Source organism: Panthera pardus, unplaced genomic scaffold (assembly GCF_024362965.1).
Source record: "Panthera pardus isolate Hobbes unplaced genomic scaffold, ASM2436296v1 HiC_scaffold_12, whole genome shotgun sequence".
In the NCBI taxonomy this organism is placed as follows: Eukaryota; Metazoa; Chordata; class Mammalia; order Carnivora; family Felidae; genus Panthera; species Panthera pardus.
This window is the reverse complement of record NW_026526677.1, coordinates 25355936-25383398: the sequence shown is the minus strand read 5'-3', so window position 1 is coordinate 25383398 and position 27463 is coordinate 25355936. Positions and strand designations below refer to the sequence as shown.

Here is a 27463-nt window from a genome sequence, read left to right as displayed (position 1 = left end):
CCTGTGATTACTTACTCTCTTGTTTTGCTGAAGAGTCACCTGGGAGCCTATTTAGAATGCAGATTACCTTGCCCACTACTCATTCTAATTCTAGGGTTTGGCATGGGGTCTAATGATATGCATTTTCACAAGCACCCCAGGAGACTCTGAGGCCCTTGATCAGAGATCCGACCCTTTGAGAAAGCCCCCCAGTAACCTGGGTAGGGGGTGATGGCCCTAAGGCCATCTTGGTTTTCACAGTTCAGAGTGGCTAGAAAAGGCTGGGGTTAAACGTCTAGGCCTTGGGATGGACTGGGGTCCAATAGTCCATTTTCCTAAACTTCAACCTGAAGATGGTAGTTGATCTCGGACGTTCTACCCATTGGCTGTATCACAGTGAGGATGACCAGGAATCCCTATATGAAAGTTGAACCTCGACAAATTGCCAATATTCATCTCTTCTAGTGACCTTACAAAAACAACAGGTTTGTAGGGGCCAACCTAATAACTTCTAAGGTGTTTCCAATATGAAGCTGATTTGGCAACTAAGTTGTGACTATAATAATCGGGACATGGAATTTCCAATATTGGGGGAAATTGCTTTGTAGTTTCATCAGACTTAAAGTAGGGGGAAAAAAAGACTCTCCTACCAGAAAAATGCACAAAGTACAACTTTTTGCATACAATCTCTGAGAGATTTATGGACTCAAAAGTCCATGGTCACTCCTATTTTACAACTTTCTTTCTGAAGTCTGCAATCTTTAGGGATGGAGCTTTGCTGCCCCCTACTGCTATGTGGTTCTTAAGCTGGGTTTGCTTGGCTTGTGACTCTCCCAGTGTGGAGCTTTGTAGGAGCTACAACCAGCTGTCACCTCACTCCAGCTGTCAGAGTAGTTCACTTCTAGGTACAGGAACAGATATTCCAGACGTATTTACTTACAATTCACATGTTGCAATGAATTATTACTAGGACAGGGGTGGGGGAAATTTTGTGTTTTGATGAGACGCTGCATTATCCTGTCTAGAGTACACCCTTCATTCTGACTCTAAGGAAGCTATTTTTCAGCTCTGTCCTGTAGATAACTGAGAAAATGCAAAATAATTCTTGTTTTTAGAAGCGCAAATTATATCTTGTGGGGAGAGGTTCACTTGACATCCCTCCCCAGTGGAGGAAGAAGCTAGCTTTGCGTCCATTTGGACATTCATTTAAATATTCCTGGACTGTGTCTGTTCTTTGGATTCTGCTAGTTATAACGTCCACCTGGTTCCCTCATTTAAAATTAAATTAAAAATTTAACTTGTGTTCATTTGAGATCCGTAGGAGACAGACTCTCTTTTGAGAGGGCCAGGATCATATCAGAGATTAGAAGGGCTGGCCCTTCCCTTGAAGGCTCGCTCATAGTCTGATGAAGGAGACACTTAATGGTTGCCAGTAACTCTGACATAGCAGGAAGCAATCTGCCTCTCCTCTTTTCACCCTCCCTCCAGCCCCCCTGTATTCAAACAGGTAGCACCCTACTAGGTGGAGAGAGATGGAATGCATGTGAATTTGGCCTCCAATCTGGGCTATTTTAAATCCTCAGATCTTGACTCAAAAGACAAGTTGCATTCTGATGAACTCATCTGGGTTCTGGGGCTACATTTAAAAAAGAACAGAAAATATCAGAACGCATCAGATGGCGTAAAAGCAAGTGTTTCAAATACCTTTTGTCACAGTTTAGTCAGGGTACATATTATTTATTCATCTTACCTCTATTATTTATCTTTTATCTATCTATATATCTACATCATTTACTGTGGTTCATGAGCCAAAACAACAAAAACAAAAAGCAAACAAAAACACACAACAAAAACCGTTGCAAAACACTGACCCTAGTTGTACCCAGAAAATCTGCTTTCTTTTTTCACAAAGGCTCCAAAAGAGTATCAGATTAGGTTTGAAATAAACTTTACATTCAAGCCCCAAACTATTCTAAAGGGAATGACTAGTTAGCTTCAGCTTCCTTAAGCACTGCTGATGGGGCTTTGTCTGCATCTAGACACTTCGAGGACTGGACAGAGGGAAACAGAGCTGGGATTACCGCGCCAGACCTTCCCACAAAGAGTTGGTTTTTTTTGTTTTTTGTTTTTTTTCTAAATCAACCTCTGCCAGTCAGGGTGGAGCGGCCAGGAGAAAGTCTGGGATAATGATGAGGATTATTTTTTAGGATTTCAAAACCATCTCAGCAAGGTTTTATTATTTAGCTGCCAGAAGTATAAATTCTGTGAAGCTCAGACTTGCTGACTCGCTTTTATATTAAAATGTGCAAATCCCCACCCAGACCAAGCAAAAATTATTGCGATTATGCATCATTTCCTGAAAAGATTACAATTGTCACTTTATAAAGTAATCCTGGTTCCTGTTGGTCGCCATGCAAAAATTAATTTTAAAAATATGACAAGTGTAACAGCACATCTACAAGAATGGACTAGAAGTAAGTGTCAAGAAGCTAACCCAAATTAGAGGTGAAATGTTTAAAAAAATTTTTTTATGGCTTATTCTGGGATTAATACAAGGATTTCACTTTTGGACCTTTAAAAATGAAGGCGGCATTTTGTGAAGCACGTGCATGCTTTACCAGCTTTCATATCCCACTTGGGGAAATTGAGCCTCCTTTAGAAAAGACAAGGACTGACCCACAGGAAGCTTCCTGAAAATGCTGTTTTGGCATATGATAGAGGCAGCTATCGCTTAAAACCATGTCTGGACAGTCTGCCAGCAAGGGGGTGGCTGGGGACAGCCACAGCCTGGAATTGGTTTCATATTTTCTATTTACCTGGTTTTCTCACTGGGCCTAAGATGGTTGTAGGAAAGTTTTCTCTTTGGGCCTAGCCTTATTTTGCAAAATGCAGTTTTAAAAGCCCTAGGAAGAAAACCACAGCCTAAATGGAGCGCTAGAATGAATCCTCATTTACCATTTCCTGGAGGAGCCTTAATTGTATTTCATGTGTAAACTAGCGCCTGGGATCATTCTTCCCTCCCAATATAGCGAGTTACCGTCTCCAAAATAAAACAAAGCTAAAAGCAAAAATCCAAGCAGTATAGTTATTTTATTAAAACAAACACCCAGAATACCAGTTATATTTTAATATATGTATTTCACTTTAATTAAGAGTACTCCTTTGGTAAAGATGTTGGTGCTATATATAGGCTGACAATATCCACAACAGGTGGGAGCAGGTAGGCAGGTCAGTCTGGCATGTTTTCTTCTTTACAAAAAAATTTTTTTAATGTTTATTTATTTTTGAGTGCAAGCAGGGGAGGGGCAGAGAGAGAGGGAAACACAGAATCTGAAGCAGGCTCCACGCTCTGAGATGTCAGCACGGAGCCCAACACGGGTCTCGAACTCAGGAACTGCAAGATCATGACCTGAGCCAAAGTTAGATGCTTAACCGACTGAGCCACCCAGGCGCCTCCTGGCATGTTTTCTTCTAAGTTAATATTCAGTGAAGGTGCCATTCCAGAAACTCTGTTTTGGTGATACTCTTGTAACCACTACTAATAATACATGATCTACTGTAAAATCTCCAAGTGCCTCTGTGAGATACATGTGAATCTATATGCATAACCTTGGGCTGGAAAGAACAGGTCACGCTTATCTACCAATGGAGTAGAGACCCTGCTTATCGCTCGGCCACCCCCGCCATCCTGACGGAGATCACCAGAGGCTGAGCCGGGGCAGCAGCAGGGCTTGCTGTCTGTGTTGTGCATGGTGATGGGGGTGGTTGAAGGGGGGGTTAGTGGAGGGCGTGTGGCAGTGAATCTTGGTAATGCCTTCAACGCACGCCCTTCCGTACGTCCTGCTCAACACTGATTTTCGGTCTTTCTGTGATTAGCCTCCCCCTGCCACCTTTGCTTCACTCCCTCTCACAAAGCACATTATTTTGAGTCCAGGTGGATTAGCAAAACTGCTCACAAATTCCACAGCAATAGTAAATTCTGAGCAACAGCAGGCTTTTTGATAAGATACTCTGACCACGGCCCATGCTTTCATTTTCAAGTCAGCTTTCATCCCATAGCTTATCATACAGTTACACACTTAGAAGAGCCTCCCGGGCTCATAAAGCATCTTTCTGAACAGATCCAAGCATTAATAAATGTTACCCATTACTTAATAATATCCAAATTTCAAATTTTATCCTCCTCTTTACAGGTACCTAAACAGACACCGAGACAAAGAGAACAGATTTGCCCGTGGTCAGTCAGCAGTAACACCGAAGTCTCTTCACTCCTAATTTACTGGTATATAAGCTAAATTACACTGCCTCCTCAAGCCCTCTGGGAACATAATCCTGGAACCCTGTATAAGCAAAATGGGCCCCAAATTACATTCTCACCAGAGAAATTAAGTGGATAATTTATCAAGTGCGAAAATAACATCAGAATATTCTGCACAATTGATCGAGGACTTTCACATAAATCCATTATAAAAAGGATCCCTTCAGGCAAAATAAATAAGATTAAAATTCAGCATAATAAATTTCCAAGTTGAAGACGAGCTGAAAGCGAGGACTACAATTCTAGCTACAGCTCACATATCACACATTTCCTCAAAGAGTTTAAGATGACTCGGTAGAGGCTAATTATCTTAGATTTTTAAAGAGAAACCAAACTTGAGGAAGTCTCATTAAAATTAACACTAAGTAAGAAAGCAAATGTTCCAAAATGTTACTCGTAGAGGCTAGGTGGTGGTTGTTCACTGTACAATTCACTCAACATTTTTGAACGTTTGAAAAATATCATGAAGCGCGGAGGTAAAAAGCAAACAAACCAAAAAACAACAACAACAAAAAAAACACAAAAAAAACCCCGTCTATACACTTCCACCCAAGACTTACATGCGACAAATAAACTACCAGAAATCGGCCGGCGTGAACCAGAATTTTTGTTAGCTGCTCCTTACTAAAAGTCTGTGAGCGTGTACTTTGTGCCAGGCGCTGTGCAGTGGCGCTCACCACTTCGGTGGTGAACGGGACAGTGTCCCTGTCCCTCAATGTTTACACTCTCCTGAGGACTGGAGTAAGTCATTATGGGCTTCTAAGACCGGCGGCATTTCTCTCTTGTAACACAGGAATCCGTACTTCCTCTTCCCCGTTGGCACTTTAGCTTGGACCCTGAAGTCCATGGGCAGGAGCACTGGGCGGATGCCATCGGTCAGCAGGGGCAGGGAATCTCCTGCAGGTGCTCTCTTCCAGAAACCCCACTGGGCAGCAGCAACGCAGTGTGCTTTGCTGACCTTCCAGGAGGGCTGTTTCAGCGGCAAGCCTTGAGGGAGCAGAAGAGTCCGCCTCTCCTTCCCTCTTGTCCTCAAGGCGGGGCTAGTGTCCTGCTGAGAAAGCACTTTGAGAGAGAAAAAAAGAGCACCACATCTCCTCATTCTACAAAATGTATGCCCCATCTGGCATTGTTTTTTAGTATCTTATAAATTTATAGTAACAATCTGGGGGGAGGAAAAAGCTTTAAAGCATTAAAGGCTTAGGTGACATTTAGAGAAACCAGTAGTTCTCTCCTTGCAAGTGCATGACTGTAAGTGAAGGCTGGAATTGAATATTACAATCTGTAGAGATCCATCTAACCAGGTTTCATCAAATCCTCTTTCTGGATACTGGGAATCTGGAAGTGTTGACCCCATTCCATAGATAGCAATGGTATCAACTGTGAAGCTAACTATAAGCTTATCATGCGAATCTGGGAAATTTAGAGAAAAATGTATTCCAAAAGAAATATACAAATGACTATTGTCCATTTTTCATTTAAGGCACTGCGCTGCTTAGGTGTTGTAGAGCTAGGCATCACAAAAAACACCTAATGGTGTTTTGTATAAAATGATGAGTGTAACTTAATCGAGGCAAGCCAAAAAAATGAGGAGTAACAAGTAAAGAACATTGCTTTAAAGTCTTAAGTTAGAAAAACCTCTCTACTAATTAAAAGTGTTTTCTGGTCACCAGAGAATTGACAGTTCCCTGGATAACTGTTCCTCTTTATGGAGAATGTAATCTAACTGGATGCATAATTCCTCACCTCTTCCTGCTTACCTCATCTAAGACTTACTGGTACAGAAACAGTAATGGAGAACATCATTTTACACCTGTCACAGAAACTGCCAGGTATCATCCAACATCTCTATGTATTAGAGGAACAAAACTTGCCTTTCATTCTACTTCACTTTATTCATCCCCACAATAAAAGTTGCATCCCACTGTAGCATAGCCAGAAACCGCCATTGCTGCAAGGGCTGAGGGTCGGTAAAAACTACCAAAATACCAGTCGACATCCTGACTTGTTTTCCTGCAGCAAAATATATGACTTGCAACAAGTTTCATCCAACACTGGCTTGGACACCTCTGGGAAAAGAGGAAACAATTTCGCTAAGTTCAAGATGATGTCAGAAGATAAACATGTTTAAAAGGTCAGTAAAATAAAAATACATGGGGCAAACACTGGGTAAGCCAATTGAGTGAAACCAGAACATGTGAGTGGGGCGGATTTGAAAACCCACGCTTGATTCTGAGTTGAAATCTTAACAAAAGTTTCTATTTAGAATGACAGTTTGACCATTACTTTTATTCTATATTCACAATGAATGGCCAGTATAAAATAAGTGCCTGGTTTCTTACAAAATGTTTGCGGGTTAAAAAAAAAAAAAAAATTGCTTATTTGAATTAAGAGGAGACCCAGCTGATGGACACTACATTTGAAGTAGAATATTATGTCAGCAAAAAATAAGGTTAGGCCATTTCCTACTGGCAAAACTCTTTAGAAAGTATTATCAACACTCTGCTGGTTACAACTTCATTTCTTAAAACAGAATTTTATGGCTGGAATGGACCTTAGAAACATCTAAACCAACTCATTTTACAGATGAGAAACCTGAAGCTAGAAGTTGAAATCAGGCAAAAACTGTTTTTGTTTGGATTAAGTAGTTAGTAGGAAAAAAAATAACATAACCAAAGCAGGAAATGACTGGCCTCAGAACCTAAAGCACAGCCATGCTTTTAATAGAAATTTGACCAGGAAGCTTTTAAATAGCATTTCCTTTTTTGGTAGGGTTGAATGTTTTGTGGCAACCCCTTTTTTCCCCCCTCTGATAAAAGTTACGTTTGCAGGGGCGCCTGGGTGGCTCAGTCGGTTAGGCGTCCGACTTCGGCTCAGGTCATGATCTCACGGTCCGTGGGTTCGAGCCCCGCGTCGGGCTCTGTGCTGACAGCTCGGAGCCTGGAGCCTGTTTCGGGTTCTGTGTCTCCCTCTCTCTCTGACTCTCCCCTGTTCATGCTCTGTCTCTCTCTGTCTCAAAAATAAATAAATATGAAAAAAAAAATTAAAAAAAAAAAAAGTTACGTTTGCAGTAGAAAATGTAAAACATATGAAGAAAGCACAAAGAAAAAAATAAGTCCTCAAAAATAGTTCAGTATATTTCCTTCAGGCTTTTTCTATGTAATGAAAGTAACTACCATTTACTTCTTAAATGGAACTCAACAGTTATTCACTGAAAAAGTCACAAGAAGGGCAGCGGTGCAGGGTTTCGAACCTAGATGGTGGTGCCGCAGCGCTTCCTGGGAGCTAGATGGAAGGCACGGCGGCTGAGGGACACAGACTTCAAGGAAGCAAACTGGGAACCGGTGATGAGCAGGTGGTACGGTTGGTAACTCTGGGGAACAGGATCCCTGCATGAGCTTTGTTTTTACTCTAGAACATGAACCCATCAGAGAGGAAGTCTAAACGTGGGGGGAGAGGGGCAGACAGACAGGTAAGGGGAAAGGCCACAATGACACTTGCTGGGTCAGCCTGGAACCGAAACCATTCTGCTCCACAGACAAGGTCTCTTGGCTTTCTCTTGAAATTAAGGCTGATCTTGAATGCTCGGATTTGGCTTCTCTAAACAAAAGTACCGTCTCTCATGACCAGACAGCATTAAACAATCTTGTAAACAGCAGAGTGTGTGGGTCCTCTGAGAGTCTTCTAAGAGCCTAGACTAGCTGTGGGACTCCCTGAGAATGAGATTTCACCATATTTATACCTATAGGCCTTAACCAACAAATGGCCTAAAACCCATCTCTATTAGGAACACTTAGCCACTCTGATACATTCCACATGACTCTCCTCAGGTATATACTGCTGGACTAAAGAACCTATTCATGCTAAGTCCTGATAGAACCACCAGGATTTCCCACCCTGGTTTGATGACCTCTCAGGTATCTCCAAGATCTCCCAGGTATTAAGAAATTCTGCTTTTAGGAAATCAGTTTTGTTCCATTTAACTAACTCCCAGAGAGTGTTCAAAAGAGCTGAAAATTTCTGGCTCAGATTGCTTCTGCCACCACCAGGAGATGCCATGTTGGTTGACTAGTTGATATATTTTAAAAAAAAACATTTTTTTTAATGTTTATATTTGAGAGAGACAGAGAGACAGAGTGCAAGTGGGGGAGGGGCTGAGAGAGACAGGGAGACACAGAATCTGAAACAGGCTTCAGGCTCTGAGCTGTCAGCACAGAGCCCAACGCGGGGCTCGAACCCATGAACTGTGAGATCATGACCTGGGCTGAAGTCGGACGCCCAACCGACTGAGCCACCCAGGCACCCCATGACATATTTTGTATGTTGGTGATTATATGTGTGCATCTCCTTGTTGTATAAGCCATGAGTAGCAGAGAACATACGTAAGGCTGTGGAATTCAATCTGCAGTGAACAGGAAAAAGGGATTTATGGCATAACACTGGGCAGTTGGTATCCATATGGTCCTCAGCATTCGAAACTCTAGAGAAGATGCTACATGTAGCCTCAAGGAAATATGCAAGCCAGGTAGAATGAAACAAATAAGAATTATTCAACAGACGTGTTCGCACTAACTAGGTAAGGTTATACCTGGGGTTTAAACTAGTTTCTGAATATCCTTAGTCGCACCCCGGGGATGGGGGGGAAACGGAGTAAATGAGAACTTAAACTTTCCAAGGATTAAGGTTAAAATCCTCTGAAATCTACAGAAGGTCAAATAAATGAGAACTCAGCTCCAGAGTAATAATTCTCGCTGGCACCAGCACGAGGCAGTAGTGATTCTCAAATTTAATATATTACATATAATATAAAAATAAGCTGAAGTTTTAAGGAACGTCCATTATTATTAAAAGGTTTGAGCTTTACTACTCCAACCCTGGGGTCTTTGACAATAAAACACACTGGAGCAAAAAAAGCCCATGAAGTGCAACAAAGAGGTATACTGACTGACAGACAGACAGACAGACAGCCGCTGCAATATGCCACAGGCACTCCAGTCTTTGTGAAACTGTGGAACATGTAGGTTCCAAGGGAAAAACCACTTCCGAGATCTGTAACGGGAAGAAGCGGTAAGTGACCTCAGTAATAACATTCACTGCTGGGTACAATGTCTTTCCACTTCTTTTTTTGTTTGCATATTATTGAGAACAAGGCAAGGAAAGACGGCTTTCTCCAGACGGCTTTTTTTTTTTTTTTTAAACACATGCAGGGATGCTACATCCCTGAATCAGTACTTCGTGGCTGAAAACCCTCCCTCCGGAGACTACCCATGTCAAAGCGGGTAGAGACCTCACAGCGCACTAATAAAGTATCATCCTTAATGAAGGTTCTCTGTCTCAGGGCTTCCAGATGCATAAAAGTCACATAGCCAAAACCTTTTGGGTTCCGTGGGATTGTGGGTCTCTGGAAGGCAAGCAGCTCTGGTTTGGCATCCATGATCTCTTCATGGTTTTGCCTTATAGGTGCCTCAGACTGATCAAGAATTGTAAGGCGGATTGTACCTTGGAAGGGCCAAGGGAGGTGGCTGTCATACTCTCCTTGCATTGTGTGCACAAAGAGGGATATGTAATTAGCACAGCGCTGAGCCGACGGTAACTGAAGGTGCAGGCGCATGCACAGTTTGTACCCGGGTTTGCCTGTGTAGAATCCAGGGCTATGAATGACAACAGGTTTCTCCTCTTCTTGAGATTTCAAATGCATCCCAAAGTTGCCAATCTTCCAGATGTAAATCCCATTGCACTGCTGTGCTTCTATTTCAACAACTTTGTCCTCAAGGGTTCGAATCGTTTGTTTGAGCTCACTTACGTACATGCTCTGAGTTTCCATTTTAGCAATTAGCTCTCGGATTTGATGGTCTTGTCTTACAAGGCGACCCTCTAACTGCTGAATGGTTTCTTGGAAATTCTGGACCTCTGGGTGACACCCAGTGGAAACCCGGGACGCAGAGGAAGAATCGTATGGAGGCATATCACACTGAGGTACAGGAGGTAACGCAAGGCTTAAACTCTGAACAGCCTGGGCCAACATTCTCATGTGCGACTGGGTATTCTCTTGCAGGTGGCGTGCCAAGTGATTCCTCTGCATCTAAAAACCAAGCACAAGCCTTAGGTTGGGACTAGATACTGTGAGGACTAGGAAGAGACCTAGCCAAGCCAAATAAAAGGTTTTCAAGTAATGTCATCACTTCCCTCAGTCCCCTACCATCTTCTTCAACAAATTCTTGATCTAGTGAGACGATCTTATCTTTTCATCCACTGGAAAAGTGAGGCTATGTGCCAAATACTCTCACCTTTCACTCAAGATAAACCTCCCTCCCACCTACGGAAGTATCAGGATCCATACCCATTCATCTGACTCAGAGACGACGCTCTGCTTGTCCAACATTAATGCTTCACCTGGGCTCTTGCTGGCACTCGCATTTTCAACACCTCAGAGGTTTTGCTCAGTCATCCCCCTTTTCCTTTATCTTCATTCTCTCCCCCTGACCCTTCCCTCCAATTAGTCTTTCCTACTGAAAAAAAGGCACACCTCTCTATTGATCTCACGTCTCTCTTTAGCTAATACCATTTTCTCCCTCTTTCTTTTACGACCAAGAGCAGTCCGTCTGCACTGTCCCCAAGTCATTTATTTTATAAATCTACTGCAAAGTATAATCTTCCGTGTCTCCACACTCTTCTTAGGTCGTCAAGAACATCCTGTTTCATGAAAAAATACTTATGGTAACTTTTATTATAAAAGCAATTTGTGTATATTATAGAAAAACAAAATATAGAGGACCAAGATGAAAGTTCCCTATTATCTCACCTAACTACCATTAACATTTTGATACATTTCCTTTAAGTCTTTTTCTCTACACACACATACAGAATCCTCTCACGAAATGTAATCACGGCATATATCATTTCCTCTTTTTCTTTTTTTTAAAGTTTATTTTGAGAGAGACAGAGAAGTGCGAGTGGGGAGGGGCAGAGAGACGGAGAGAGAGAATCCCAAGCAGGCTCCGTGCTGCTAGCACAGAGCCTGACGCTGGACTTGAACTCACGAAACCACGAGATCGTGATCTGAGCTGAAACCAAGAGTCGAAGGCTTAACTGACTGAGCCACCCAGGCGGCTCTCTTCTTTTTATTCTTAAAATTACTAAATGCATGCTTATTGTAAAAAAGTCAGACAAAAAAAGTATAATGGAAAAGCAAAAACATAGTTGTACTCTCCAGAAAGAATGACTTACAATAATCATCGATCTCAACCATGACACAACTGATCATTAGTCTTGAAACTAATTTTTTGGAGAACATAACCATACCATCTCCTCCCAATTTCTAATACGGTTTGTTCACGACTCCTATGACGGTCTGCTTCTCTTTCCTGTACACACTCACTCTATGATCTCAATCGCACCTTCCATCATCATCAGGCATCCCATCAATATTCTGAGTCCCAGTTTCTGTTTGGAGCTCCAAACTCATACAACAGTACATGCCAGTCATCTCCCTGTCCACTGGTACTCTCAAATCCACTATGTAACAGAATTTTCTTCATCGGTATTCAATAATTAAAGAAGAAAAAACAAGCTTTACCTTTACATGGCAACCAAAAGTACTGAATGTGCATGGAATTGGGGCTGTAGGACAGTCCAGGTCGTAATGATTAGGCATCTGAAAACCAAAACAAAGGTTAAAAAATGGTTTTCCTTGCATATCATGTTCGAGTTTGATGAGATCACATTTGAAATAAAGATTTACATTTCATCTAAACAAAATCATGTATTGTCTATGGATGCTTTTGCATAATGCAGAGCTGAGTGGTTACAACAGAAAGCGTGTAGCCCACAAAGATTAGTATTTACTTCCAAAGTCACAGAGAAAGGAAACAGCAATATCTCATACCATCCCCCCGAATGGCTCAAAATTCCAGATAACGAGTTTGTTTCTATTGCTGGGAAACTAACGCCCTCTAGGGACACTTCAGAGAAAAAACATCTTCTGACGTCAACTACAACTGCAAACTCAAGGACTGCTGTGGTCCAGGCCATTTAATAGGGACCAGTTAACTGCATGGACCAGTTAATAGGGACCATGCACTGACACCACTGGCTGCACCCATTATTTCCCTCATGACTGTCTCATATGTCCTCTTACTTTTTTTTAACCAGGGCATGCCTTGATTACCATGGGAAGATGCAGATGTTAGAAGGTATTTTAAAGCACATTAATAACAGTTCTAAAGAAAGTCACAGCCTTTGACTTGGGGACTCTAAAACACATTCTTCAAGGTGACACCCATTATGCAAAATCATGTTCTTTGACAGTGGTACCAAATTCCGTTTAGAAATTTAGTTTGGCTCTCCTCATAGATACTTCAATCAGAAATGACCTTTGAGACCACTTACTCCAATTCTTCATGTTGTACAGTCTAGGACAGCAGTCTACAAAATGTTGTGCAATGAGACGCATAATAAATATTTTCAGCGTTGTGGGCCTTATGGTTTCTGTCCCAAGTACTCAACTCAACTTACCACTGTGGTACACTAGCCATATACAACGCACAGACACACGGGCATGGCTGTGTTCCAATAAAATGTATTTGCAAAAATGAGCAGCAGGCCAGACTGGCTGGTGTGTTGGTTTGCTGATTCCTGATCTAGAAGGTCAACTTTCTTGTCAGAGATCAGTGGGCAGGTTAGTGGCACAGCCAAAATCAAAACCTAGGTTTTCTCTCTTAACCTAGAGTTTTTTCCTACATTGTTTTATTTTTACTGGGTTTAATATGTGATACATATTAAATATTAAAACAGAGAAAACAAAAACTAAGGAGGTGAGACTTCATAAGCAAAAAGAAGTTTAACACCTTCAAATTAAGGCTCTGTTGGGAAAGAAACTAAAAGACTGTTAAAAAACAAATGGAAAAGTTTAGTCAACTGACTAAACTTGGTTTGCTTGCTGCTACTTAGTAAGGTAATCAATTATGATCTTTGGGTTTGCAGATTTCATGGGTGTGTAAATATTTAGTGACTAATATTCATATTTTGTGGGTAAACTCTCCAAATGTCAAAAGATAGTACTCAGATGGAATTTTCCTTTCTCTATTAATACAAATGTACAGCGTTCTACTATAACTACTTCTTCTGATGATGCCCATTAGTGACCTATAGCACAAATGACAGAGGCGCTACCAATCCTGGAAATCTCAAAATGTCCCAACGTTTCTCAGGGCCTACAGCTACAAGTAGTGCTCTGCTACTGACCAGGTTTGCTTTCTTCTATTTCACTGTTCTCTCACTCTTTCGGCTGGTCTCTGCAGACCCAAGATCCTTATTTCACAGCGTGCAAATATGTATTTCTCAAAGAGTTTTCTTTCTTTACATGGAGATTTTTTCATTTTTACCTTACAAGTACCTGGGTTTGGTGGGAATTTTTAAGAAAACACATAAACATGGGTATTATGTTAATGACAGGAATTTTAAGTACTTACAGCTGAATATTTTGTTCTTTCTGAAAGTACTATATTAGTTTACGTGAAAATTTTTTCAGTTTTAATACTTCTTCAACCTATATTCATTGTGCTTTACTCATTTAAATTTTTAATTGAAAACCTAACTTGTTTACTTCATCTGATGGAAATATTAACGTAGGAAAGGGAATCATTATACCTGTTCTCTGATGAGCATGGTATTGCAGTATTCACAGATGACATTTGCCAAAGGACAGTTCTGGTCGTGGATCTAAATTTTATTAAAAAAATATGTAAAAAGCATGAGAAAATCTGAAAAAGTAAGAACAGTCTATTTTTATAAAAAGTAGTTCTTTCACTATAAACAAACTAAGGACCTCAGTTTGTGCAAAACAAAAATGTAAGAATGATATACAAAGGTTATTTGCCCTCCCTCTGCCAGTGGAGTAATGAGAGATCCATCTTGCCTTCCAGCTCTTTAACAGAGTGTGAGTACACATAAGAGAATCTTCTACACCACTTTTGAACCGAGGCACAGCATCTATGACTAGTTTGGACAAAATTTACCAATACCAGGAGTCTCCAAAGTCCCCCTTCCAAAAATTTCAAATAGCCGCATGATGACTTAGGTAAAACTCTTTTCAAGAAGGGTAAAAGATGACAAATATTATTAGGGCAAGAGGCTTTAGTGCCCAGGTTCTCATGTGCTCCAGACGGAGAGCTCTGTGTTCCAGAATACAATAGATTTGTTCAGTCGATATGCCGAGAAATCATCAAACTTCCAGTTTAAGTCCATTTAATTTACTGAAGTTTAGAGAGACATCAATTTGCTCTCATTATGCCTCAAACCTTTCTACATTTTTAGCAAGTTAGCAGACTTTTTTTAGTATTTCATCAACCTAATGAATATGCTTGATCTTCTAAGAAAGTAGGAAAAATTACCAAGATGAATTTATAAGAAATAAAGTTTAAAGAAGTATCTTATTAGTTATAAAAAAAGACATAAATTAGAAGTTGGTTATTTCAGTAAAGACATAAGACAGGGATCCAGTTCTAGGTTCTCAGTGCTAGCTTTGCCACTGACTACACTAACATAAAATTACTTAACCTCTCCACATCTCAGTTTCTGAATGGAAAACTGTTCTATGGTTACGGTGTGGTCAAGCACCATGAAGTTTCTTTTTAAAGATACACATTTTAATTGGAGTGCAACATGTACAGAAAAGTGAATTCATTACATGTGTACAACTCGATGAATTATCACCAAAGGAATACACTTTGTGGAATTTAATTTATTCTCCCTAAAGGTTTTAACAACCCATTCTTTTCAAAGTGAAAAGTGTGAGTCTGATAAAGTAATCATTCTACTTGTTTGTCTCTAATCCAAGACTGGTCATTAAAAAAACATATCACATAGGAAAGTAGATTAGCAAGTCTTTCCTAGAAGCTTGTGTTACTCACAGATCTACTATAGTGGTTACGTCGTATAAACAATGTTTTCTAAGAAAGATATACAAGTATAAACCCTACACTTACTTAACTGGTTTACTGAACCTTCTTTCTTAAACATCAAGCTTCCCACAAATGATCACAGAGACCCGGATTCGGAGTAACATCTTCATCTCTTACCCTCAAATGTACATTAAAAATTTTTTTTAAGCAGTAGAGAAATTAACAAATCCAAGCTGGTACGTGCCTCTTTATCTTCAAATGCCATCAATGCAGCACAGTTTACACAAGAAACCTGTCTCCTTGGACACTCCTTGAGAATGTGAATGTTAAGTTGGCATTTTTGGAAGGGACGCTGGCACTGAGGACAATTCATAAGAGCAAATTCACAATGTGCTTGGTGATCCTATAATAAGAAAGAAATAATTGATTAATATTTGCCAATCTTTTGAAATTTCCTAAAATAATCTCTTCCAAAAATGTACTGTTCTCTTTTATAGAAATGGCTACCGAGGGGCACCTGGGTGGCTCAGTCGGTTGGGTGGCCGACTTCGGCTCAGGTCAGGATCTCGCGGTCCGTGAGTTCGAGCCCCGCGTCGGGCTCTGTGCTGACAGCTCAGAGCCTGGAGCCTGTTTCAGATTCTGTGTCTCCCTCTCTCTGACCCTCCCCCGTTCATGCTCTGTCTCTCTCTGTCTCAAAAATAAATAAACGTTAAAAAAAAAAATTAAAAAAAAAAAAAAAAAAAAAAAGAAATGGCTACCGAGACTGCTTTAACACACACCATATAAAGGCCTTAAAGAATTTAAAAATAACCGTTGTGAATTATTTATACAAAGAATGTGAATTCTCAAGTTCACAATTGAACCTGAACAAAAAGGATCCAATTAGGCAACTTGAACTTGAATAAAACTATCCAATTAGGGAAAGAAGTCAGATTTTCTGATGATCAATTGAATATTGTGTCAAAAGGACCATTCCTTCAAAAGGAACTAATTATGGGGGGGGGGGGGGGCAAGTTACAAATATGTTTTAAACACTTAATCTCAAATAGAACATAAATAATATTTAATTTCTTATAAAATAACTAAGCTAAGGGGGCGCCTGGGTGGCTCAGTCAGTTAAGCGTCCGACTTCGGCTCAGGTCACGATCGCACGGTCCGTGGGTTCGAGCCCCGCGTCGGGCTCTGGGCTGACAGCTCAGAGCCTGGAGCCTGCTTCTGATTCTGTGTCTCCCTCTCTCTCTGCCCCTCCCCCGTTCATGCTCTGTCTCTGTCTCAAAAATAAACTTAAAAAAAAAAAAATTAAAAAAAAAAATAAATAAAATAACTAAGCTAAGAACTGACTTATTTAATTTAAAAACAAATGCTTTTGGGTCACCTTCGAAGCTCAGTGGGTTAAGTGCCCATCTCTTAATCTTGGCTCAGGTTCTGATTTCAGTTTCCTGAGCCCGACACAGGGCCCGAACCCACAAACTGAGAGATCATGATCTGAGCTGAAGTCCAACGTTTAACTCACTGAGCCACCCATGTGCCCCAAGACATACTTTGTATGTTGGTGATTATATGTGCATTTCAAATACAAGTTAATATATTAATATGTGTTGGGGCACCTGGGTGGCTCAGTTGGTTGAGTGTCTGACTTCGGCTCACGTCATGATCGGTTTGTGGGTTCGAGCCCCGCGACGGGTTCTGTGCTGAGCTCACAGTCTGGAGCCTGCTTAGGATTGTCTCCTTCCTCTCTCTACCCTGCCCCTGCTCACAGTCTCTCTCTCCCTCTCTCTCTCTCAAAAATAAACATTTAAAAAAATTAAATAAAAAAATTGTTATGCTCCTCAGTTTTACTGCAGATAATGTTCACCTAAAAAACTTGTAGTAGAATACTGATTTTTCTTTTAATAAGATTATCCTAGATTTTTTTTTTAAGTTTATTTATTTTGAGAGAGACAGAGACAGTGCAAAGTGGAGGAGGAGCAGAAAGAGGGAGAGAGCCTGACATGGGGCTCAAACCCATGAAACTGCGAGATCATGACATGAACCGAAACCAAGAGTCAGATGCTTAACCAACTGAGCCACCCAAGCACCCCTGACTTTCTTATTATCACCGGGGCAAAGCCACAGGAAATGGAATAAGAAATTTATGGTTTTGGGGCACCTGGGTGGCTTAGTCAGTTGTGCGCCTGACTCTTGATTTTGGCTCAGGTCATGCTCTCATTGTTGTGGGATCAAGCCCCACATAGGGCTCTGCGCTGACAGTGGTAAGCCTGCCTGGGATTCTCTCTCCCCCTCTCTCTCTGACCCTCCCCTGCTCATGCGTGCATGATCAGTCTCTCTCTCTCTCAAAATAAATAAACATTAAAAAAAAAAAAAAAAAAGACGACTTCAAGTTGTTTTACAAAGCTGTAATCATCAAGACAATACGGTACTGGCACAAAAACAGACACTCAGATCAATAGAACAGAATAGAGAACCCAGAAATGGACACACAAACGTATGGCCAATCAATCTTTGACAAAGCAGGAAAGAATATCCAATGGAATAAAGACAGTCTCTTCAGCAAGTGGTGCTGGGAAAACTGGACAGCGACATGCAGAACAATGAACCTGGACCACTTTCTTACACCGTACACAAAAACAGACTCAAAATGGATGAAAGACCTCCATGTAAGACAGGAAGCCATCCAAATCCTTGAGGAGAAAGCAGGCAAAAACCTCTTTGATCTTGGCTGCAGCAACTTCTTACTCAACACGTCTCCAGAGGCAAGGGAAACAAAAGCAAAAATGAACTACTGGGACCTCATCAAAATAAAAAGCTTCTCCACAGTGAAGGAAACAATCAGCAAAACTAAAAGGCAACCGATGGAATGGGAGAAGATATTTGCAAACGACGTATCAGATAAAGGGTTAGTATCCAAAATCTATAAAGAACTTATCAAACTCAACACCCAAAAAACAAATAATCCAGTGAAGAAATGGGCAAAAGACATGAATAGACACTTCTCCAAAGAAGACATCCAGATAGCCAACCGACACGTGAAAAAATGCTCATCATCAGGGAAATACATCACTCATCATCAGGGAAATACAAATCAAAACCATGAGATACTGCCTCACACCTGTCAGAATGGCTAATATTAACAACTTGGGCAACAACATATGTTGGTGAGGATGTGGAGAAAGAAGATCTCTTGCACTGCTGGTGGGAATGCAAGCTGGTGCAGCCACTCTGGAAAACAGTATGGAGGTTCCTCAAAAAATTAAAAATAGAACTACCCTATGACCCAGCAACTGCGTTACTAAGCACTTATCCAAGGGATACAGGTGTGCTGTTTCAAAGGGGTACATGCACCCCAATGTTTATAGCAGCACTATCAACAATAGCCAAAGTATGGAAGAAGCCCAAATGTCCATCAATGGATGAATGGATAAAGATGATGTGGTGTATATACAATGGAGTATTACTCGGCAATCAAAAAGAATGAAATCTTGCCATTTGCAACTACGTGGATGGAACTAGAGGGTATTATGCTAAGCAAAATTAGTCAAAGAAAAACAACTATCATATGACTTCACTCATATGGTGCCTTTACGATACAAAACAGATGAACATAAGGGAAGGGAAGGAAAAATAATATAAAAACAGGGAGGGAGACCAAACATAAGAGACTGTTAAATATGGAGAACAGACAGTTACTGGAGGGGCTGTGGGAGGGGGATGGGCTAAACGGGTAAGGGGCATTAAGGAATCTACTCCTGAAATCATTGTCACACTATATGCTAGCTAACTTGGATGTACATTTTAAAAATTAACTAAATTTTAAAAAAAGATCGTTAAAAATTTATGGTTTCTAATTATATTTATATTCAATTATGAAAGAATCGGGATAATAAGCAAAAATTTATTAACCAATCACTATATGCTAGGCACAGATGGGACACAGCAAAGTGCCTATTCTCTAGGAACTGCCTTGCATATATGCTAACTGCTAGAAAATAATTTTTAATACCTCAAGATGCCTCAGTTCCATCTTGTGCAAACAACCTTCATTTGGACATTTCACCATCAGAGAAAGAATCTCTCGTTTTGCAAAATTGTCAGGAAATAGTTGATTTTCCAGCAGTATTTCATTGTCAACTGGACATTTGTGACCTGCATCCCTAAAAGAAAACAAGTAAGATACATACATTTATTAGATTTAAACAAATGTTAATGTTAGAAAACACAAAATTTATGTTAACAACTTGAATAAATTTAAAAGAACTAAAAAAAAAAAAAAAAACAAAAAACCCCACAAACTTTCATTTGCCACATACAAATTCTCCACTTACTATTTCCTATGGAAAATAATTTAACACCGTATATTGCATATCACCAAAATAAACTGTCTTTCGGTGGACAGTTCAACAGTTGTTCTTCACTGAAATGAATACAACTAGCACCATTTTGATTACCTATCAAAAACTATGGGATTTTAGATTTGGGGATAGATTTTAAGTAAAAAATGAGAAAAAATACTTGAATGAAATCTTATTTTGACTGGCATGAGCTGAAATGAGAGTTCAGGGTGGGAATTTTGGCAGTCTGGCAGGTTTCTGTTCTGTCGGCAGCCGTACTGGGTACCAGTGAGACAGAGCTCGATGTGCTGCTCACGTGCTAACATGTCTACAATGTGTTGCTTGGTTACAAGTAAAAGTTAAACCAATTAGCAGTACCCCTACCAGACCACATTTTTAGATTTACTCTGAACAATCCTTACAATATTCTGGCTCACAGGCAACAGAAGCTTTCCTTTATGTTTAAGGTACAAGTTAGACAACCTCTATGTCCTGATTCCCAGTGGTTTATTCGATCTTATGATGGAAAAGCCATCCCCAGGAAGCTTGGTCGTCTGTCACTCCCTTTTAACTTTTTGAGACGTCTCAACCTTTAACTGACAAAATGTGGCAGGTTGGGGAGGCTAGACAATCACTCGACAATTTGTTGAGCAGCTCCTATGTATAAACCGATAGTACTAATTGCTTTGGCAGGTAAAAAAACTGCTAAAAAATGGGGTCTGCTGTCAAATGTCTTAGAAGCAGTAAAGGTGAGAAGCATGGTCTTTATGGAGCCTGTCTCAAAATGCATACTGTTACTACATTATCAAATACTTTCTGACAAGCATAGAAATAGATGCTCAGAGGCACCTGGGTGGCTCAGTTGGTTGAGAGTCTGACTTTGGCTCAGGTCATGATCTCATGGTTTGTGAATTTGAGCACCACATTGGGCTGTCTGCTGCCATCACAGAGCCTGCTTCAGATCCCTTGCCCCCTCTCTCTCCACCCCTCCCCTGCTCCTGCGCACATGCTCTCTCTCAAAATTAAATAAAAACATTAAAAAAAAAAGAAAGAAAGAAAGAAATAGGTGCCCCAAACCTAAGTGATGGATGACTAAAAGAAAATAAGAACAATCTTACACAGTAAACTGGAAACCACTGTCCACAGCATTAGCAATCACTCCAAATGGAAATGGAATTGGATTGAGATGTATTTTGATTCCTTGAATGACCATAACAGATGAAAAGTTTCAGAGCTGTTCCTTTAAGAATTTTAGAGTTAAAGCTAAGTGGTCATTTCTAACTTAGAGGGAGAGAGAAACAAAAAAAACGCTCAGACTTCCTTTTGTGGGTTTTACTTCCTTTTCAGACCACTGTCCCACTACTTGCAAGAATATTTTGCTATTAAAAAACTGCTAAAGATTCGTTACCTTCCTGGGATGCATGACACTTGGTAAAATACTATACATTTCTACCTATAGGAAAATCAACAATCCATTTTTGTTACCTACATACAATATAGATAAGAATCATAATAAACAACAACAAAAAATTGAGCCTTTAACATCATTATCGTGTATATTCTAAACCAGTGGTTTCAACCAGGACAATTCTGTCCTCTATGGGACATTTGGCAGTATCTGGAGACACTCTGGGTCTCAGAGCTAGGGAGGACGGAGATACCACAGCATCTATGAGCAGAGGCTGGGCATGCTGCTAAATCATCCTACAATAACTTCCCATGACAAAAAGTTCTCTGGCCCAGAACAGAAAGTGAGGAGGATAAGAAAACCTGCCCTAGACAGACCTTAGCAATCCAATAATGGGTGACACATCTTTTTCAAAAAGTGATACAAGCCACATGTTCCCTTCTAACTTAAATTAAGCCAAGTCCCAAATATGGATGTAGTTATCCAAAATTCAAGTTTTATAGAAAAGTTAATTTAAAAGTTGAAAGAGAAAAACTTGAAGACTAGGGAATAGTCAGCTTAAGAATGATTTTACCAATATAACTAGATATTTACTGAAGAACATAAAATACCCCCACTTCTTCCAATATTTTTGCTCTGAATAGAACTCCTTAGTCACCCAGAAATATTCCCATCTACTTCTGAATTATAGTAAAATGTATCTATTTCTCAGGAGATGAACTTGAATCACCTGTGGAAATCCCATACACCTTCATTCGGTTAAAGCAACCATGATTTACTCATGTTTTACCGAGTACCTACTGTGTGTCAGCCATTGTTCTTGGTACTTAGAAAATATCAAGAAATAAAACAGATCTCAACCTCTGCTCGGAGCTTTCTTCCAGTTAAACCAGCAGACAACAAACAAATTGTCTGGTATTTCAGAGGATGGAAATTGCTAAGGAAAAAAGAAAAGTAGGTAAGGGACATTGGGAGTGTGGAGGAAGGTAGGCATGCTGTGGTATGAATAGGGTCGCCAGGGTACCTATGAGAAGGTGAGAGGTGAGCCACACTGGAGGAAGGGAAGGGTCAGCTAAGCAGGCAGCTGAAGTAAGAGGGCTCCAAGCAGAGAGAACAGTTAAAGCCAACTCCCCAGGGCAAGAGCACACTTGGCATGTCCAAGAAATAGCAGAATGAACTGGTGGAAGGAAGGGGAGCGTAGCAGAGAGGCAGTCAGCAAATGGACTGAGCCTATCATCCCAGATGACCTGATGCCATATTCTTAGCAGAGATGACATCATCCTACTTATTTTACCAGGTTTTATTTAGAACAGTCTGGAAGAAGGCAAGGGTAGAAGCAAGAGGCCTGTGATGGCTGATGGTGATTCAGCTGGCAATAGCAGTGGAGGCAATGAGAAGGAGTTCGATTTTAGGTGTATTATGAAGGTACAGCCATCAACTAATACTTTCTTAAAACTAGTGGTCATTTTATGGGTGCCTGAATCTCCCAGTCTGTTAAGCGTCTGACCCTGGATTTGGGCTAAGGTCACGATCTCACTTGAGATTTGTGAGTTCGAGCCCCATGTCTGGCTCTGCACTGACAATGCATAGCATGCTTGGGATTCTCTCCCTCCCTCCCTCCCTCCCTCCTTCCCTCCCTCCCTCCCTCCCGCACCTGCTCGTGCTTGCTCTCTCTCTCTTTCAAATAAATAAATAGAAACTTAAAAAAATAAAAAATAAAAATATTGGTGATTTTACAGTTGTCTATAGGCACCAGGTAACACAATTTTACATGGCTACTAAAATAACTGATCACTTAAGAGTAGCATTCCTTGTATGATTGAGACTTTCAGATTCTAGTAGCATCATCATTTAAGGTACATTTATTTTTTTTATAAGCTTTTATTTTTAAGTAATCCCTACACCCAATGTGGGGCTCAAACCCACAACCCCAAGACTGAGAGTTGCACATTCCAACCGAGCCAGCCAGGTGCCCCTAAGGTACATTTATTGTATATTATTTTCTTAGAGCATAGGGACTCACCTCCTAGTGTGCAACAGAAGGGTTTTAAGTAGAAGTAGCTGATTTACCTGTTTATTTACCTGAGGGTCAGGAGGGGACAAGACAGCAGTTACTTTTCCCACCGCAGCAGAAACTGGAATAAGAATCTAAATTTCTCCACTTGCTGTCCAGTGTTCTTTTCCCTAAGTAACTTGTTATGTGTAAGACTAGCCCCAGAAGGGCCTGTGTTCTAGGTGATAATGTTGTCTGTGCTTGGCTCCGTTACAGGACACGGCTCTGACACTTACGTACCTTATTGATTTGATGATGCAAGCTCTGCAGAACCTGTGGCCGCACGGTGTCTGCACTGCCTCCCGGAGAGCCATCAGGCAGATGGGGCACTCATACTTGCTCTCCAGGGGCGGGTCAAACTCCACGTCATACCCCTGGGTCTCTTCCATGAAAGAGCTGGAGAGGTTCCCCGTGCTGGCGGTTCCACTCACACTGTCATCTTTCGCCGCAGCGCTACAGGAGCTGGCCATGGCGGCACAGCAGTCACTCTCAGACTGGCTGGATCCGCAGCTGTTTTCACAGTTTAGCAGACTCATAGTAACGTGATTATCAACCGCTCTGTAGGAACAGTGAGAAAAGAATGCATTAACACGTGCACACAGGCACACACGTATGTCATAGCCTACCTGTACACTTCACCTTTCGGTTGATATGCATTAGCTATGTTAACGTTATTCACAGAAGACTTTCAAAGTTCTTTGAGTTTTGCTTCATGACTACGATTCTTATTTTTAAAATATTTTTTATATCTTTGAGAAAGACAGAGTGCGAGCAGGGGAGGGGCACGGAGAGAGGGAGACACAGAATCCGAAGCAGGCTCCAGGCTCCGAGCTGTCAGCACAGAGCCCGACGTGGGGCTCGAACCCACAAACCATGAGATCGTGACCTGAGCCAAAGCCAGACGCTTAACCAACGGAGCCACCCAGGCGCCCCATGACTATGATTTTATAATGAGCTAAGGGGTCCATGATCTAGGAGAAAGAGAGAATACGAGGTTAACGGAAGAGAAGCACCTCAACTGTAAAGCTTAGCTCTATCATAATTATCTGCTTATATGTCTGTTTCCTGTCACTGAAGTCAAGAATTTCTATATCCTCAGTACTTACGATCTTTCACATAATTGGTATTCATTAAGCATCTACTGAAGAACTGAATTATGCTACGGAAGTTCCTTCAAGTATCCTAAACCGAAGAGCATGGTGTGACCAGCAAGCACTGCAAGGAAGAGCACTAAACAAGGAATCAAGTGATCACCTGCCCTACTAGATGCGTGATTTGGGGCAACCTAACAATTTGGATCTTGGTTTCTTCTAGACTTAAAATTCTCCAAGTATTTCTAAATATTCAGTGTGGGGATTTCTATTACGTAGAAAGAATGGAATTAAAAATATATACGTGTATGTCCTTCTGCCTTCAGTCAGATCAAGTGACTGTGTCTCATTATCAATGACTGGAAAAACACGTGAGGTTTCATCTGCCTAAGGAAAACTATTGCTTTCACGGGTAGGTGGGAAACCTTTAAATTCTAAACCATTATAGTATTTATGAAGTATAAGCTAATGTCTAAAAGCAACTCACAGCCTATGTAACCAAGTCTCTGTTGTAGATAATTACACCTGAGGGAAACCGCTAACATATGCTATAGTTCTAGAAACTACTGTAAGCCTCTAGTCAATATGGTAGACAATTATCCCCCTGCCTGCTTCATTCTCCTATGAAAATCCTGGCTGCCACTATGCCAAACACTGGGTTAAGACAGTAATCCTGCATCTTTTTACGACTACAGATACCTTTTTCTTCTTCTCAAAAAGATCTACAAAGGAGGAGGCACTGTTCTGGCTAGAGAGTGTGTGAAGTGATGAGAAGCTTAGGTACTGGAATTTAACGATCTGGGTTTCACTCTCTTCTCCATCATTTGATGTATGACCTGAACAAGTTAGGTAACATTCTATGCTTCAGTTTCCTCATCTATAAATGGGGATAATAACAGAATCCACCTCAGAATTACTGCGGATTAAATGCATTATATGTGCAAGGCCCTTGAACTGTGCCTGAAAGAATGAGTTATTAATTATGTGCAGCTCTATACAGTAATTTTATTTAATAATTTTATTGTCCCCATTTTATCAAAGTGGAAACTATGGAGCATAAAAGGGTTAAGTAACTTGCTAGTAAGTTACAGGTAATACTTGAATTGTTTCCCAACATTCATACGAAGCATCCACTGACCAATTCCCTAGCATTAAAAAAAATTCTAATATTATAACCAATTACCGTTAGGAATACACAGTCATGGCCTTCTCACTATGTAAGCTGCTTTATAACAATATCCTGGGCCTCATTCCATGTTTTGGTTTGGCTGCTCCTAGTTTGCAGAAGTATTTTGGTGTGTACAATAAACTTTTACCAGTTACTACTTCAGTGATTCACTGATTTTTACTTCTATTATTTCTGAACTTTTGACAAAGCACTGCCTTAATTAAATATTGTGGGATGCAACCACTTATTTTTACTGCAAAGTGAATATTGAAAACGGCCTTGTCATAAATCATGGCTTACATCCATGGTATCTGGGTATATATTATAATCCAAAGAGTATACTGTTAAATATCTTAGGCAAGGGACAGATGTAGTATGGTGATGCACAAAAATGTGCTCCTCTAAGATCAACAGGTGCTAAGGAGAAAGGTTCTAAGATAAAGAAATCAACATGGTAGGTCTCGAATCGGTCCATTTTAAGTCAATGGAAAATTCATTCATGGCGAAATACAGAACTCCTATGAAGTAAAATGATATAAAGCAAAATACTGAGCAAGTACGTTTAATCTGCTACTAGCTTCAGAAACAGAACTGTTCACCACCTCTTTAAAATCTATTCCTAAAATGCAAAGACTTGTTAAATGTCCTGCAATGACCAAGAAGTGTTGCAAAATAGTCCACCGTTACGTCTTAATTTTGAATATAAATTCAAGAGGGATTCCCCTTCCTAGGCACTAACGATTTTCCTTCTGGAGGCAAGGATTTGAACAACTTCTTTTGAAATCAAAGTAGCCCAAACTGCAAAGACCTCGCCCTTACACTTCTGAACTACTGAGAATATAATGAATGAAGACTGACACCCTGCTCATGATAAGGGCAACCAGTGCCTGAATGAAACACACACACATTCCTTCCTTGAATCACAAAAAGGCCACCCCAACCTCAAAATCAGAAAAACCTCTTCTATCTTCCCCAGTAATCACAGGGGAGCGGATAATATGGCAGTGGTCAGGTTCACAAGGCCAACATTCAGATTTTCTTTACAAGTTTTTCTCGTTTCTACGCCCGTGTAGCAAGACATTAGTAACAAGTTCTCCGGAGAAACACGCCAAGGCTATACATTCAAGCTGCTCATACTTTAGGTGCTTTCTGTTCACATTCAAGACAGTCCTAGCTCTTAACTGGAGTTCCCCTAAAACCAAATACTAGGAACAGCTTTATCAACCCCGCGTCTGGAACAATCGCTACCACTGCCAATGCAGGGGCGGGGGAGGAAACATTCCTGTCATCTGAACCTTTTTTTTTTTTTTCTTTTACTTTCTGCCTGGGATGTCTATCGAGTTCAACAGGGAACCTGAAAACAGCTTTCCCATGACAGTGACAGAAAACGGTGGGAACTTAAAAGGTCCCCCCCACCCCCCTTTTTTAAAAAGCTGGTAACAACTCGGAGGGACGGGAAAATCCAGGAGGCGATGTCCTTTTCTGGGAAGGGGAATACGCGGGGTGCAGAGAGGTAGGGCTAAAGAAGGGGGCGCAGGATTCCCGTCGGAGGATGGAATGACGAGGCCCCCACAAGCAGGGGGAGCAGAGGTGAGTGGAGAGGGGGCGGCGAGGGGACAGAGAGCGGCCTCCCCTACCTCTGGGGAGCGAGGGGACAAAGGGCGGCCTCCCTAACCTCGGGGAAGCAAGAGGATAGGGCGCGGCGACCCCAACCAGTGAGAAACGGGAGAGGGGGCGGCGTCGGCAACCTCTGGGAAGAGAGGCCGCGGCCACTGGGAGGAGATGTCCGAGAAAGACTCACCGCTCCCGTCCGCTGGGCCGCCGACTCCACCCGGCCGCACGACTCCGCTCCGCCAAGACTCCTCACTCCGAGCTGAGACTGCCTGCACGCCAATCTCTCCACCCGAAGGCCTCTTCGGCCGCGACCCCGGGCCGCCCGGAGCCCCAGCCCCAGCCGCGGACGCCCCTACTTCCGCCTTCTCTGCTTGCCTTGGACAGCGAGGGGCGGGGATCGGGCGGGGGCGGGGACAGAGCGGCCGAGCCGGGGCGGGGCTCCCCCTGGCGGCGGTCCTCCACGGGCGCGCGGGCTTCGGCGCAGGCGCGGGGCAGGGCCAGCTGTGGATCTCGTGCACTCCGCCTGGGATTCTTTTGCCGCTTGGATAGGTATCCATCTGGGAATTCCTTGCACCGCAGTCCTGAACTGGTGTGTGTGTGGTGGTG

At 41.5% G+C, this 27463-nt stretch overlaps 1 protein-coding gene across 1 annotated transcript; it reads right to left on the bottom strand.

The window, feature by feature from the left end:
- Positions 1 to 9065: 9065 nt before the first annotated feature.
- Positions 9066 to 27246, bottom strand: TRAF6 (TNF receptor associated factor 6). Its single transcript, XM_019470136.2, has 7 exons — positions 27045 to 27246; positions 23225 to 23542; positions 19196 to 19346; positions 15440 to 15598; positions 13943 to 14014; positions 11871 to 11948; positions 9066 to 10376 (listed from the first exon to the last, which is right to left on the bottom strand). The coding sequence occupies exons 2-7, from the start codon at positions 23518 to 23520 to the stop codon at positions 9507 to 9509; spliced, it is 1626 nt and encodes a 541-aa protein (XP_019325681.2). The 5' UTR covers positions 23521 to 23542; positions 27045 to 27246; the 3' UTR covers positions 9066 to 9506.
- Positions 27247 to 27463: the final 217 nt, after the last annotated feature.